Source organism: Primulina eburnea, chromosome 14 (assembly GCF_022965805.1).
Source record: "Primulina eburnea isolate SZY01 chromosome 14, ASM2296580v1, whole genome shotgun sequence".
Taxonomy (NCBI): Eukaryota; Viridiplantae; Streptophyta; class Magnoliopsida; order Lamiales; family Gesneriaceae; genus Primulina; species Primulina eburnea.
The window spans coordinates 27577681-27593333 of record NC_133114.1 but is presented as its reverse complement, the minus strand read 5'-3'; the positions used below and the strand labels follow the sequence as shown (position 1 = coordinate 27593333).

General features: G+C 33.5%; 2 protein-coding genes across 7 annotated transcripts; one reads left to right on the top strand and one right to left on the bottom strand.

Moving 5' to 3' along the window:
- Positions 1 to 5476: 5476 nt before the first annotated feature.
- On the top strand, positions 5477 to 11193 carry LOC140813028 (uncharacterized). Of its 6 annotated transcripts, none has more exons than XM_073171437.1 (2): positions 5477 to 5965; positions 10724 to 11193. In XM_073171437.1, exon 1 carries the CDS (start codon positions 5560 to 5562, stop codon positions 5950 to 5952), a length of 393 nt encoding a protein of 130 aa, XP_073027538.1. In that variant the 5' UTR covers positions 5477 to 5559; the 3' UTR covers positions 5953 to 5965; positions 10724 to 11193. The 6 variants fall into 6 exon arrangements, with proteins under 6 accessions (XP_073027538.1, XP_073027534.1, XP_073027537.1 ...); XM_073171433.1 differs by having other exon boundaries at positions 10743 to 11191; XM_073171436.1 differs by lacking the exon at positions 10724 to 11193 and adding an exon at positions 7591 to 7606.
- A 334-nt stretch (positions 11194 to 11527) lies between these two features.
- LOC140812082 (probable WRKY transcription factor 12) lies at positions 11528 to 15140 on the bottom strand. The gene is made up of 4 exons (XM_073170278.1): positions 14641 to 15140; positions 14392 to 14465; positions 13376 to 13537; positions 11528 to 11836 (listed from the first exon to the last, which is right to left on the bottom strand). Exons 1-4 carry the CDS (start codon positions 14896 to 14898, stop codon positions 11674 to 11676), a joined length of 657 nt encoding a protein of 218 aa, XP_073026379.1. The 5' UTR covers positions 14899 to 15140; the 3' UTR covers positions 11528 to 11673.
- Between the last annotated feature and the right edge of the window lie 513 nt (positions 15141 to 15653).

The following is a 15653-nucleotide window of genomic DNA, read 5'->3' as shown; positions in this document are numbered from 1 at the left end:
AAAGGGGCACTCACCACTTTATGGTCTATATATATATATATACACTACACATATTATATATTGCACATATTTTATTTCGAAAAATTTATTTTATTTATGATATTCTATAAAAATAAAGGAAAAAATTTGTGTGAGACAGTCTGACGGGTCTTATTCGTGAGACGGATCTCTGATTTGGGTCATCCATGAAAAAATATTACTTTTTATGCTAAGAGTTTTATTTTTTATTGTGAATATGGGTAGAGTTGATCCGTCTCACAGGTTAAAATCCGTGAGACGATCTCATATGAGACTCAATCAAAAATTAATATGATATAGATTAACTAAGATGATTTTTTAAAAAAATTGTGAAATATAAAAATTTACCCATATAAATAAATAACATTTTAATAGAATATAAATTATTAGCCAAATAAATTTAATACCATAAAAAAATAGAAAAAAATCGGGTGAAACATCAAGGATTTCTTTCTTGAATGGCTCGAGTTGAAGAAAAAACTTCTATGCATTTGAGCTAATTGTGTAAAATTATTGTTGAATTAAGGAAAAACTTCAGAGAAAAGTAGTGATAATTTAGAACTGTTGCTTTATATATATATATATATATATATATATATATATATATATATACCGACAATATTATTGGTCCTATCGAATATTAATTTTTTTATATATAAATGTTGTCAAGTTGATCATAGGAACAAATTGATGTCACATTTGGTCGAAAAGTTAATTTTAGTATGAATTCCTGAGGAACAAATACACATTTTTAATCATAGGAATGAACGAGGGGAAAGTTCATCTTCATCAATTTTCAACATCCTTTTATTTTCAAAAACCCAAAAAAACAAGCCATAATTTTTTAGTAAATTAGGCCTATCTAATTATACCAAAATATAGCTAGATAGGTATCAAAATATAAGTGCTAGAGAGGTCTATATTTATAGACAATTCTCAGTACTAAATTTACGAATAAATGTTTGTCCTTTTTTTTAAATTATAAATAATGATAATGTTGTAAGTCAAATCTTTTACACCAAATGATAACTCAAATATCATTGTTATAATAATTGTCATTTTTAATAACAATTATATTATAGCGATAGATTACAGTATAATTTAAATTCGTAAACAATATAAAATCACTGTTCGGTCGGTCCGCTCAACTAAGCAATTATTGCATCCAACACTAAAACACCTATATATATAATGCAGCATCATGTGCTTATGATTGATTCTAAGGCGTCAAAATAAATAAGTTGATTTAACCCTTAATTGTTGCCTTAATGATTGATACAAATATTTTATTAGTTAAAAATATGAAAAATTAAATTGTATGGCTCATGCTAATACAGTGATTAAATCTGTTGCCTTGTCATTTCAAATCCCCTTCAATAATTAAGAACATGGAAGCTGCAGTAATATATATGTATTGTGGTTTGCCATATTATTTGACTTTTGATTTTCGGTGCACAAGGGGCCAATTGATTTCATTTTTGAACATAAAAAAACTCTTGATTTGTCACATTTATTTATCCCAACACATTTTTTTAAAAGAAACAATCTCAATATATATATTTAATTAAATAGTAAATTTCTTATGAGATAGTTTCACGTATTTATATTTATGAGACGGATCAACAAGATCCAAAGTTAAAGTGGAAAGTAATACATTTAGCATAAAAAAATAATTTTTTTTAAAAATTGATCGAGTTATGTTGAAAATTCGTCTCACAAAATTGATTTATGTAACTGACTCGGTGAGGTTTTTGTATTCAAACAGGTATGGAACTAGAGGGCTCGCATATTTTTAATTACATTATAGTTTATTTACTCATGTTATGTTTAATTTCAGTGAGATATACGATCTAGTATATAAAAAAATTTGAACAAAACCTATAATTCTGGTTTACACAAGGAGAGATATGTAGGATCTATCACTAACAGAACATTTGTCTGATGACTAGGTGGACCTATACACACACAGACATGTGTGTGTGTGTGTGTCTATATATATATATATATATATATATATATATATAATTTGTTTATTCTCTTGTCAGGTTTAAAGATTCCAAAAATACATTATTTTGCTTTCTGTTGATAACAATTTTGCCGGGAAGTAGCATGTGCTTTTCATTAAAAGCTAGCAACAACAAAAGTATAATATATATAATAAAAACAAATAAGCAAAATAAATTAATATTTATGTTTCTATAATAATAAAGATATTTTTAAAAGTGCAAAACAAGTTATCAAATACAAAATTTCTGGGATTAATCATGGCCCATATAAATTATAGACATAGCCCTCATGGGTCTGGGCCAATTCTGGGCTATATTGTATTTCCATTCATGTTGTCTTCGGTGGTCCAATGGGCTACTGAGCTCGCTCGTTTCAAGTGTTGAACTCACATCATATGGTTGTTTAGCATGACAAGAAAATAGTCCATCTAACCTATGATTCTTCAGAAATTTTCTATTTCAATCAATAAAATTGGCTCTTACCATCTTTATAGATGATATTGAGGAAGACCGGACCTTTTTTTTTTGTGTGATTGCTTTTCTTTTTTGCAGTTCAAAGAACAAGTGGTTTTGTTAAGTGTATACGAGCTTTCTATGAGAAATGATATGATAGATAGTAGTTATCTAACGATATACTGTACAATAAAATAATAAGATCTTGCTTCGGACGAATCGCATATTGGGCATTTAGCGTTTGGTTTCTAATCTTATAAAGACGATTTATGCTTTATCGACTTTTTTTATATCATGGTTTGGGCGTTAAAAATAAGCGAGGTTTCCTCTTCTTTATTAGGAAAAGGAAATAGAATCATAAGGCTGTGTTTGGTAGCATTGATTAGGTTGTGATTAATTTTTAATCTGCTGTTTGTCTGGTTTTTTAGGCACTAGAGATAACTACATACTTTGGATAATATCACTGTTCATTCAAGAAAACAACGCATAACAATCCCAAGTTGGGCCACAGTATTAATAATCTTGTATGCTACTTTATTGCATACATAACTTGTAGTGACCAATTTAGCCTTTGCCCTACAAAACCCATTCGACATTCACCTAGCCTTTTCCATAGTTGAAGCCTAAGAGACGATATGTATTTGGAGAAAGCAAATCTACGAAAGTGAGCTCCAGGGTTCTACCAGAAGTATATATTAAATGGTTAGAAGAGGGTAATGTGGTGATTTCTCGGGGTAATCACAAATTTCTAATCACCACATAAAACATACCAAACAACATAACAAATTTATCTCATCTTTTCATTATCCTTACTTTATCACTGGAACTTGGTAAGTATTATTAATCTCATCACACGTACCAAACACAGCCTAAGATAATTCTTATCTTAGATTGATAGGAACAAAAGTTGTCATATTTTTTGTCATCTAGTTTGGTTTTTAGTCATAGAAGAATTGTCATGACATCAAATACATCATTAATTTTCAATGCACATCATTATTTTCTAATATCATTTCAACAGTTTTCGATGTTACGTCAATACGTCAACTAAACAAAACCATAAAACAACAAAAAAAAATAAAGTTGTAGGACTACAAGACATCTTCAAAACAAAAAAACATAACAATTGGACTATAAAATAGCTGTTTTTTTGAAATGATTACTTAAAACCATTTATTATACACAATTCAAAGCATAGGCAAGCACACATTGATAAAATAAAAATAAAAATTCGACAAATATGAAATACAATTTATTATTACAGATTTCGTAGGATATATAACTATACAACAAAAACATTCAAATTAAAATCTCCACCGAGTCATAACCGATTTACATTGATTTCCTATTTTTTCAACGTGGCAACCAAAATATATTTATTATATATTTTTATTTTAAATAAATGAACAAATTAACAAAAAATTTCATCCCTATAGATAGATATTACACCAAGTTATCAGCCTTGTGATCAACTAAACCCTCAAGATTTGCAACATCCCAATTCACGGAACCTCCTTCGGTCTTGCTCAACACTGCATGAAGAAAAACAACAGGAACAGTCGCAGCAATCGTCACGAAAAAGTGAATCCCCGCGCGCTTAAGAATCATCTCAACCACACATCTAACAAACAGAAGAAACAGCACGAATCGCCAGTCGATTATCTCGTGAAGCCACGCATGCATGACTAGGGAACGCACGCCGCAAAAGAACGTATAGGAACGCCACTTCCATGGAGGCGACCAGGTATACGATCAAGACCTTGCGTTCAGACACGAGGGTTATGAAGAGAACGGTCCAGATGAATATACCGTAGTATAAGCTGAATGTTCCTAGATTCTTTATGATTCTTGCTGCTGCTGATTCCTGAGTTGAAGGGATGTTGAAGGGGAATGAAAAAGTGGAAGTTTCAAGGGTTTTTGTCGAATCATTCGATTCGCGGTGGTCGTGGGAGCCGGAAGGTGGCGGAGTGGGGGTGGATAGACGTGGAATGGTGGTGCCGTAACCTTCCATGGCTGAGTTGAGTGGAATTCAAATGAAGAAATTAGTAGCTTAAAGAGTTTGTATAATCTTGTGTGTGTGTGTGTGTGTTTATATACGTACATCCATTATCCATATATATATATATATATATATATATATATATATCCAATGAAATGCAATTAGTAAAAGTCAATGCTAGACTTATCGATCTTTTTCATACGACCCTTGGTTTCTAGGAAGATGCTCTCAGTCTCAGAAGAAAGCTAGGTCAGATTTATTTATTATTTTGTTTACGTAACCTATTTTGCATTTTAAAAAAATTCATGTGCCAGAATTATCTAATCATGAAAATTTGTATGATAATTTTAGTAAAATTTGTATAATGTTAAAATAATTCTATAATATTTAATAAAATGTTTTAACTAATTTATTTATAAATGGAACCAAGAAAACACTTTTTCATGCATAGTCAAGTCCACTCTCTAGACTTTTATCAAGCTTTCACCAGTCATATTGAGGCATGCTGGGTTTCCAAGTATGTGGCTTCATATCTAAATGTTCAAGTATCTATCAAATAATTGTTTTATATATGCGCTTTTTTTTTTTGAGAAATAAAAAAATGATTTTGCAATGGCATATCTAGATTGTGTTGATCATTTAATTTTGAATATATATTAAAAATTTAATCATTTATAGATAATTTTTTAATGAAAAAATTTATTTCATAAAAGAAATAGAAATGAAATCTTATTAGTATATCACAATTTTGAAAATAAAAATTTGTGTGAGACGATCTCATGGATTGTATTTTGTGACACAGATATCTTATTTGGGTCATCCATGAAGAAATATTACTTTTAATGCTCAGAGTATTACTTTTTATTGTGAATATTGATAAGATTGACACATCTTATGAATAAAGATTTATGAGAACATCGCACGAGAGACTTACTCATTCTAAACTTATATTTATAATTAGAAACATCTTTTCTAAAGGATTTAACATACACATTAAAAAAATGTTTGAAATGGGACCCAAGCAAAAAAAATTCACAGAAATTTCCCACACAATCGAGGCCCTCATCGGCAAAATTTCACGGGATGGCGGCTCCGTTGACGACCGAGAGCAGCATTCATATCCTGCGCTTGGCCCTCTCCTGCAGAAAAATCACTGCCCAAGTCATATCTCCGAGCACCGACTCCATTATAGCCATGGCTTCATCCGCGGAACAAGAATTCATTGCTGACTACAAAGCGAAGCTCGACCGATTCCCGCGCTCCCAGTTCCTCTGGAGCTCCAAAGTTGCTGCCAGAATCGGGGAAAAGATGGCCATCCGCCTCAAAGAAGTTGGGGTCTTGAGCGTCCAAATTGATGCGCAAGAAGAGTTGTCGAGGCCGATTCATTATCGAAAAATGGTACGGCCATTTTTTGAAAGCGTAAAGTCTGGTGGGATAACTGTAGCCGGTGCCGAGGATTTAGTATATCTGGGTTGATGATGATTATCTGGTAAAACCATTTTTCAGGTGTATTTTCTTCATTTAGTCTTTATTTACGAAATGATGGGTAATAGATTGCGAGCATTGAAATCGTTATCCCTTGAACTTGTGGGGCATTCTTTTTGAACCGAAGCATTTGTGGGTCGTGACGTGAATTTTTCTTTGCCGTCATGTTCTGTTACAAATTTGGATGAGATATGCTACGAGATTCATTTTAAATCTTGCTTCCAACGCAGATTTCGTTAATTTTGATTGGTTTCTCTTTCTCCACCATCTTGAAGAAATGGGGCTGAAAAATTTTCTGATAAGAATGTGGCTGGCTAGTAGGTGTCCATTACTGGTAACAATTATCAAGAATTTGCTACAATTTGGTTGGTTTGTCTCGGGGAAACATGTCTTGAGAATTATTGAACTTAAGTTTAATGCTTGGAGTGGAAAAAGATTGTGGTAATTTAGATTGGAAAATCGCCATTGGAACATCAAAATTCTGAGTGAAGAAAAGTGTTTGATTGTGGATAAGTTATATTCTATTTGTTTGGATGGTTTTATGTATCTTCGAAGTTTATACTAATAGAGCAATCCTATCCCCACTTTTTATATGAGTTTCACATGAACCAGAATGATTAAGAAGTGAGAGGGAGATAAGTCTTCCATTGTACATAAATAAAATCTATCTGGGCCATTTATCAAACACAATACCAATATAGTACTGATACTCGGACCCAAGGGATAGGTACAACGGGGGCAAAATGGTTTTTGTGGGGCAATGGGAAAACGTACACATTAATTTTACATATATACCGTTTGATATTCGTTCACGCCTTCTAAACTGCTATTTCTTGAAATTGCGGGCTATTCTTTAAATGTTAAGAATTTGAGCATGAGGTCAAGATTAAAATCTAAGAGATCTTGGTTTTCATTTGACATGGAAATGCAGGAGCATCAAGTGTTTTCATGCCATGCAACGAGAAAGAATGGGTTCTCGTTGTTACTTTCGATTCACTTTTGTGACCATCTTCATCATCCATCTTGTGAAGTTTTTTCATTTCAACACTTGTTTGGTGCAATTTATCCTTTTCACCTTTATTTTGCTGATGCATTCGTTAATGTGTGCAAAATCTTTTTTGCTGGCCGAAAAACAATATTTGGTTCCCAGATGGGTCGATGTCTCACACAAGATTTTGCTACAGATAGACATCAATAACTAGAGGACCTGATATGGTTGGGGAAGAAGAATATGAGGCAGAAAGCAAATGTATTAAAGAAGAGGAAAAAGACGGATTGGAGTTTACGTGAATATCAATCTCCACAATTAAAGACCATTTAGAAACAGAGTAAAACAAATAAAAACAAGTATTAACAACTAAGCCACTAATCCCATTATCTAACTATGAGATCCACTAAATCTAAACCAAATTGGCTAAGCAATAAACTTGAGCCACTAGCATGACACGTAAACTAAATAAACTTTGACCCACTCTTCAAATATGCTTTGTTCGGGAATGAAATTCTGGTTTTTTTGTCATAAAAAAATTGCTGCTTTGTTGTAACAGAAAATCTCAGTTGGTCCTTTTTGTTCTTGTTGAAGTTCAGCTAACATTCTTCTCAACCAAATGATTTGACATGTTGCTGCAGTGACTGCGATATATTCAGCCTCTGAGGAAGATAATGCTACCGTGGCTTGCTTCTTTGAGCTCCAAGTGATTACTCCAGACCCAAGAGTAAAAATGCTTGTTGAAAACACTTCTCCTATCATCCAAGGAACTTTCCCAATCGCTATCCGTGAAGCCACATAATCTGAAATTGGAAACTTTCAAGTACCAAATCCCATATTCCATTGTTCCAGTAATGTAATGCAAGACCCGCTCTGTCATTCTTCAGTTTCAGCTGCTTCTTCATAGAAAATAGGATCTGAAACAGTAAGAGAAAAGTGACACGATTCATATATATCAATCAAAGATCTAATCCTTCTCGGCTGGTATCTCATCCGAAGAGCTTCGACTTTGTGTTGTGCGAGAAGAATTTGATTATGTTGAGGATGATGAAATTGGAGAAGCCACAGAAGAACTAGCTGAAGAATTTGTTGAAGTTGGCTCTTGAAGTTCATTTGAAGATATTCCATTGACCCAAGGAATATGTTCCTGCACTTTTTCATTGTAATCCCAACTTGCATTTTCATCAAAAGCTACATCTCTTCTCACCAAAAACTTTCCATTGAGAGAGTTATATAATCTATATGCTTTAGATTCAGTAAAATAACCAATAAAACTGTAATTTTCAGATTTTTCATCAAGTTTTTGACGAAATTGAGAATTCACCAAAGCTTAACCTGTACAACCGAAGACTCTTAAATGACTTACAGACGGCTTTGTGCCACGCCAAGTTTCGAATGGAGTTCGATTCATGACAGCCTTTGTTGGAGATATATTCAATAAATATACTGATGTTGCCACAGCTTCAGCCCAGAAATCATTTGAAAGTTTTTTTGCTTGAATAAACTTCTTGCCATCTCTACAACAGTCCGATTCTTTTGTTCAGCGATGCCGTTTTGCTCTGGAGTGTAAGGAGCTGTCAATTCTCTGTGAATGCCATTTTCTTCACAGAAAATATTAAACTCTTTGGACACAAATTCTCCACCCATATCTGTGCGAAGGACTTTGATGTAAGATTCACTTTGTTTTTCAACTTTAACTTTGGAGTTCTTGAATTTCTCATATGCTTCAGACTTGTTTTCTAAAAAATAAACCCAACTCATGGGACTATAATCATCAGTAAAAAACAAGAAATAACGACTCCCACCAAAATATTTAGTCTACATAGGCCCACATAAATCAGCATGAATTAATTTAAGACACTTTGAAGCTCTCCAAGCCTTTCCAACAGGAAAAGACTTTCTAGTTTGTTTTCCATATATGCATCCTTCACATACACTGATAGAACCAATCTTAGACAGTCCGAAAACCATACCTTTATCACTTAATAATCTCGGACATTTGAGGTTGAGATGCCCAGATCGCAAATACCATAGAATTGAGTCAACTTTTCCATCATCAACAAGAACAAAACTCTCAATGCGTGAAACTTCCAGTGTGAACATTTTGTTTTGCGTCATGTTGATGGTGATCAACGTATTTCCTGAATTCTTTTCCTTAGTAACACATGCACCATTATCAAAGGAAATAGAATATCCACGTGACAATAATTGTCCCACACTAAGCAAATTATATCCCAAATCAGGTACAAATTGAACATTGCGCAGTAGCTTTATTTTACCATTGGTGGTTTTAATGCCTACTGTACATTTCCTTTCAACTTGCACATCTTTACCATTCCCAAGCTGCACCTTCACATTTTGTGTCTCATCAAGTTCTTTAAACATGGATTTTGTGCCCGTCATATGGTTTGAACAACCGCTATCTACAAATCACACACCACTTGAATTATTGTCGGTATTAGAATGAATCATAAAAAGCTTACTTTCCTCTTCATTCTTTGCCACATAATTCATTTGATGGTCTTTGTTTGGACAATAAGCTTTTACATGCCCATATCATTTGCATTGATTGCATTGAACACAATTCTTGTTATTTCTTTGCTCACTGGTGTACTTTGATTGCCAGCCAAATCTACCTCTGCCTTGTCCTCTACCAAAACCTCGACTGCGACCATGACCATGGAATCCTCCTCTTCCACGACCTCTAGTTGTTGAGATTTCAATTTCTCCAAGTTTTGAGAATGCCTCCTTCCCTTGAAACGCCTTTTCTTCATTTTTTTCGAGTGACTTGTTAATTCTTGACTCATGGGCTTGCAAAGACCCCGTTAGTTCATCAAATGAAAAAATTGACAAATCATTAGATTCTTCTATTGCAGCGATAATATGATCAAATTTTGGAGTTAAACTTCTCAATACCTTTTCAACGATGGTCTTGTCAATAATTTTCTCCCCGTAAGACCGCATTTGACTGATTATTGCCATTGCTCTTGACAAAAAAATAGCAATTGATTCTCCCTTGTTCATTATCAAGGTTTCAAAGTCTCGTCGAAGTGACTACAGCCGCACCACGATGATTTTTGAATCACCATGAAATTCCTTCAGCAGAATTCACCATGCTTGATTTGACGTGGTCGTAGATGCGATTCTTGAGAAGATGCAGTCATGAACAGCCTGCTGCATAATTACCAATGCCTTTGAATCTCTCTTCCTATTCTCCTTCAACCTGCTTTCTTCGTCAGAATCGGTAAACCCATGTTCTACCAAGACCCAAAGATCTTGAGATTTGAGCAGAACCTTCATACCGTCGTACGGATACTCCAGAATTCATAGCTTTCTCCTTTAAAAATTGGAATGAGTGGTTGTGCAGCACCCATTGCAGAATTACTGTTGGCCATGAAAGTCTTTCTCAAAGTATATCCTTCAACTCACGTGTTTTCACTCTACTCTCTCTCAAACCTGTGCTCTGATACCACAATTGTTGGGGAAGAAGAATATGAGGCAAAACGCAAATGTAATAAAGAAGAGGAATAAGACAGACCGGAGTTTACGTGAACATCAATCTCTTCAATTAAAGACCATTTGAGTAAAGCAAATAAAAACAAATATTAACCACTAAGCCACTAATCCCATTATCCAACTATGAGATCAACTAAATCTTAACCAAATTGACTAAGCAACAAACTTGAGCCACTAGCATGACACTTAAACTAAATAAACTTTGACTCATTCTTCAATAGATATTTCCTTGTACCTTGAGTTTGTTTCTTTTCTCAGTCTGTCTTTTTAAGAACAGATCAAGTTAATATCGTCATCTGGAGAAGATGGATCATATTCAGGACTGAAACAGCCATGGATACTAAGAACCGGCAGATTTCAGAAAACGGCTGGAAAACGGAAGTTGTGTTTTATGCCAATTGGTATATGGCTGCTGATATGCAGTCTCTCTCGTAATCTTTGTGGATTTCAAGACTCGTTAATCTTCATATCATAGGTGTTCTTTGAATGTTCGCAACTGAGGAAGAGGGCAATGGAGGCGTTGTACTTAAACGCTCAAGAGCCATTTGTTGGCTCTTCTTGTGTAGTTAATTATGTTAGCATCATATTTACATCCTTAAATGTACTTGTTCCCGAGTCCAAGTATCTTCAAAATCTGGAAGTTTAATTGTGGTTACATAAAAAAATTTTGATGTACTCCTGTCTAATTCAATTCATCTGAACAACTCATCCACCTGAACATGAATGTCAACTGTAAGCATCGTCTGTGTATGTATATATATGTTGCTTTTATCTATCAACGGGCCGCGTTTATCAAACTCTTTCATCGTCTTTTATTTATGCATACGAGGAAAAGCGACGGGGCATGCATGCTTTCTTACCAAATCAGTTGGAGTTACTATTATGCACTAGATAACGCTCATCAAAATTCTCAAGTAGAAAAATCCAAGCACAAAAACTGAGGAACTCATGATGACATTCTGACTGAAAAAAGGAATGTTGGCTCTGTGAGGCGCATCCAGACTTCACTAGTGCATGAGCTCATATTTCTAAAAACTGAAAATTAATTGGTTAAAGCGAACAAAACAAGAAGAAAGGAGCAAACAACATAAGCTATTTCACACAAACAACTAAAGTCACACACACATATATGAATCATAATGAAATTTAGAACATGTCTAATGTACATGCTATGTGTTGTATTCATGATAAGAGATGGAGTTCGTTATTTAAAATGAGGTGAAACATTCTAGTTCCGGGGAATTTGAATCGTCACAAGGCGAGTGGTTGTGTCGGCCTTCGTAGGTCGTTATTACCATCCGGCAGTCTTCCGATAGCCGCTCGACCCTCTTCTTGACTCGGCAGTTGCTGTGAGTACATCGGTAATAACTTCTGCGTAATAAAATTTGATGAAACCGCATCTACGAATAATATTCATATAATAACAGAAGGAAAGTTTAAATCCTGCATTTTACTCAAGCTTTATTTTCAACAAAGGCAAATGAGTCTGAAATACAAATACACAACGTAAAGTTCTGAATAATAGGACAAACAACGTGTGGCTAGCAAGTAGGAGCATAGGCTGCACTTGCTTTTATCAAAAGAAAACTATAATTTTACGATAAATGTACAGCACAAAATATAATTCAACACTAAGTTAATTAGGTAGTACAGTGGAAGTGGTAAAGGGATAGTTTTGGCTATGATAAAGTCTCCTCCATAAACAAAAAAAAAACAAATTTAAAAAATAAGGTCGACCGGATTATTATTTTAATGAAAAAAAATAGTTTTCCAAAATAAATTTAAATAAATCTTGCCCGTATCATTTCTTGAGAAGCTCAAATTTACGCCCTCAAATGGTGGACAGAAGTTAATATCAACTAAAACTTTCAATTGAGATATTTGCTTCCATATTTTGTTCTCCATTTATAAGATTAATGTAACACTAAAATCTACGAACCGATGAGTTATAACTCATAGGCCTGTATGACATCAAATTCTCAGGTTTACGACGAAATCTAGAAATCGAAATCAGTTATAATAAATCCGTTGGATGGCTTAAAAAAAATTCCAGTGATGGTTGGTATAATGTTCGGATGATGATGTGATGCTATGCCTTACATCAGTCAGCCGTTAGGTTCAGACATCGTAAAGAAGATATATATTGTATAATATTTAAATTACAACTTCCCTTTCTCCTATGTCTGAAAGAATTCAAAAAAAAAATCGAAATTGAAGGAAGAAAGAAAATATGACTGCAACAGTACTGTACTGTCAACATTCTCCTCCACTCTTCACACATTATAGCAATAATTATTCATCATATTTTCATATCTATTTTCACCCAAAAAAGGGTAGCTCAAAAAAATAGTAAAACAAAAATTAGAAGAATGGCTAATAAGAAATTAGGTAATATGAATTTGTAATTGTACATTTCAATTTTAGAAGTATTTTTTTTTTATTTGAATGTGGTTGTTCATTTCAATTTTAAAACTTTCTTTTTTCCATAAAAAAAATCACTTCTATATTAACTTCATTTAATTCTCGATAACTCTTCTAAAACAAATAAATAACTATTTCAAAGATAAAATTCATCAAGATCAAGTCAAAAATATTTATTATAATCTTCATCAATAAAACCCAATTATAATATTTTCCGATATATTTCTCATACACATTACGTATAGCCTAGAAGTGTGACAAAGTATGCGAGAAATCTAGACACAAAACTATAGTCTTAATTGCATTATTGCATATGTAAATATAATGTAATGTATATGTATGTGTGTGTGTGTGTGTGTGTATATATTAAAAATTCATAATTCAGTATGACAAGTTCTTTAGATTCTAAGTAGAAAAATTAAAAAAAAAATACTAATTAAAAGATTCTTGAGTTTTGGTGCAATTAATGTTAAGTGTGCACGTATATACCTCGGATGAAGGCTGTTCTTAACAACTTTCTGTCCATATTTCCTCCATTTGTAACCATCATCGAGAACATCTATGTCACTCCTTGTCTGAAAACAAAATCTTGGTTCCCTTAGTTTTCTCCTCACCTTGACTTTGTTTTTATCCGATGAACAATTCCTCCACCTGCAAAACATATATTATGCGACTCCCACGATTTTATCGAATAATTTGTCATAGACTTGTAAAAATCTAGATCAAGATTCAATATCTAATATTATAAAAATCAAACACAAAGTGTACATAGATGCATATATATAGTGGAAGTAGCACTTGTCCTTCTCAGATTTCACTGAATACATTCATTCATTCATCACATTAACATTGGCAGGCATTATTGAGACAAAAAAGTATTCTTTCGCGGGATTTCTACGATATTTAAAGATCTTTCACTAACCAAACATTAGCGAATTGACCCCTTAAAAATCACCACGATTCTGTATTTGTTCGATCCGAACCCGATGTTTTTTAAACATATTTATTTATTTACGCCTGATAGCTTTTTTCCGACCAAAATTCTTTATTTCGGAACATTAATTAATGTTATATAATGACACTCGTCTTGTATTATTACCTACAGTAAAAATGTAAAAGACAAACCTAGCTAGCTTCAATGTTTGAAATATTATATTTGATATGTTAAGAGAATCTGAAAATTACAAACACCCCCAAATATTGTATATATCGGCCTGATCTTGATGAAAAAACTCCGTAGGGTTTCACTGTAAGTCATTCACATGAATGTGTACGTACGTACGTGATTCAGATCCCTCTTGATCCCCCACTAAAAAGAATATGAACGCACGATAAATGGAATTTGATCATGATAAGAGAAAGTCCCAGATCTTGCACTTAAATAGTAAGAAGCCATGTCTGAGTTGAACTTGAAGATGTAAGTCTTTTCTTGGTGAAGTAAGTTGAACCAATTTCGTGAAAAAAACAAGGAAAAAGACAAGGGATTCAAGAAAATAATAAGATACCATGAATTGCCACCTTCATTGTCGTTTGCACTGCAATTTTGATAGTTTACGGACTTGGGATCCAGAACTCCTACCTGTAATATAGATTTTCTCCATCTAGTAAAATTTCAGAAAGAAACATTTTTCTTTTAATTCAGAGAAAGATCTTGGACTTGAAGCAACGAATAATCTAAAAGTAATGACAGCAACTTAAAACCTAAAAGTGTAGCCAAGATTTCCAAAGCTAAATGAGTACAAGAATCCAACTACCTGATCGTTATTCCATGAGGGTCTGTTGGCAAGTTGGTTGGTATGATTGAACCTTAAGGAACCATTATCGGTTTCAGCGGCAATTTTGCCGCCTCTGCCGCCGTTTATGGGAGACTGCAGCGAGGACGACGGAGGCGTTAAAAAGCTCACGACCTGATTATGATCTTCGAACTGTACAAACCCCATTTCTTGATGAGGCGCAGAAAAGGGAACTTGTAGCTGATCATAAATGGGAGACAGCCCTCTTTCTCCTTCCATTATTTGGATCTTTTTCTTAGCTTTATTTTCAAAGAAAATATTGATGATGAGTTGAAGAAAAAATAATCAATATCTCTGTGCTGCTCTTCTTTCTTTCTTCCTTTTTCCCTGCTGTATTTGCTAGTGGAATGCGGGATATTATTGCATGTTCACAGTACAAACGTGTGGGGGCGTAATACTTATATTTGTGCTTCTTCAATGGGGTGGTGTGTTTTGTTTTCTTTTGGTCAACTTGTAAACGCTGGATGGAATATTGTGCAGTGGATTTTGAGATTATTGTTACTTATAATCGTGAACAAACAATCAGCTTCATGTCTTCGTAGCTGTGGTATATTTGGATCGATCATTTTCAGCCCATAAATCCTTTAATTTGTGTAGCAGTCGTGTATTGTCTTGATCATCACTTTAAAATATATTATTATTGTCGATGACTTATAACTCATTTGACACGAAAATTACAAATTTTTAACAAGAGATCTTGAGTTCAAAACTTGTTGTAACAAAACCTTTCACTGCTCAAAAAAAATTCTATCACTACTTTATATTATAATCCAATGTGTAAATAATATTTTTGAAATCTTAGATACCCTATATGTTATGAAAAATTGATGCGTATATACTATATTATTAGGTATAATATAGATTAATAAAGAAATGTATTATCGGGGGAAAAAATAGACGAATTATAAATGTAGAATCAAATATTTTTCATTTTACCAAAATATATAGTTGGTGGTAACGATGCAATATTTTAA

Coding starts and splice junctions, on each gene's coding strand:
- LOC140813028 (XM_073171437.1), top strand. CDS start 5,560: ATGGCGGCTCCGTTGACGACCGAGAGCAGCATTCATATCCTGCGCTTG.
- LOC140812082 (XM_073170278.1), bottom strand. CDS start 14,898: ATGGAAGGAGAAAGAGGGCTGTCTCCCATTTATGATCAGCTACAAGTT. Junction 14,466..14,640: donor CCTCATGGAATAACGATCAG/GTAGTTGGATTC, acceptor TCTATATTACAG/GTAGGAGTTCTGGATCCCAA. Junction 11,837..13,375: donor AAGAACAGCCTTCATCCGAG/GTATATACGTGC, acceptor TTTATTACGCAG/AAGTTATTACCGATGTACTC.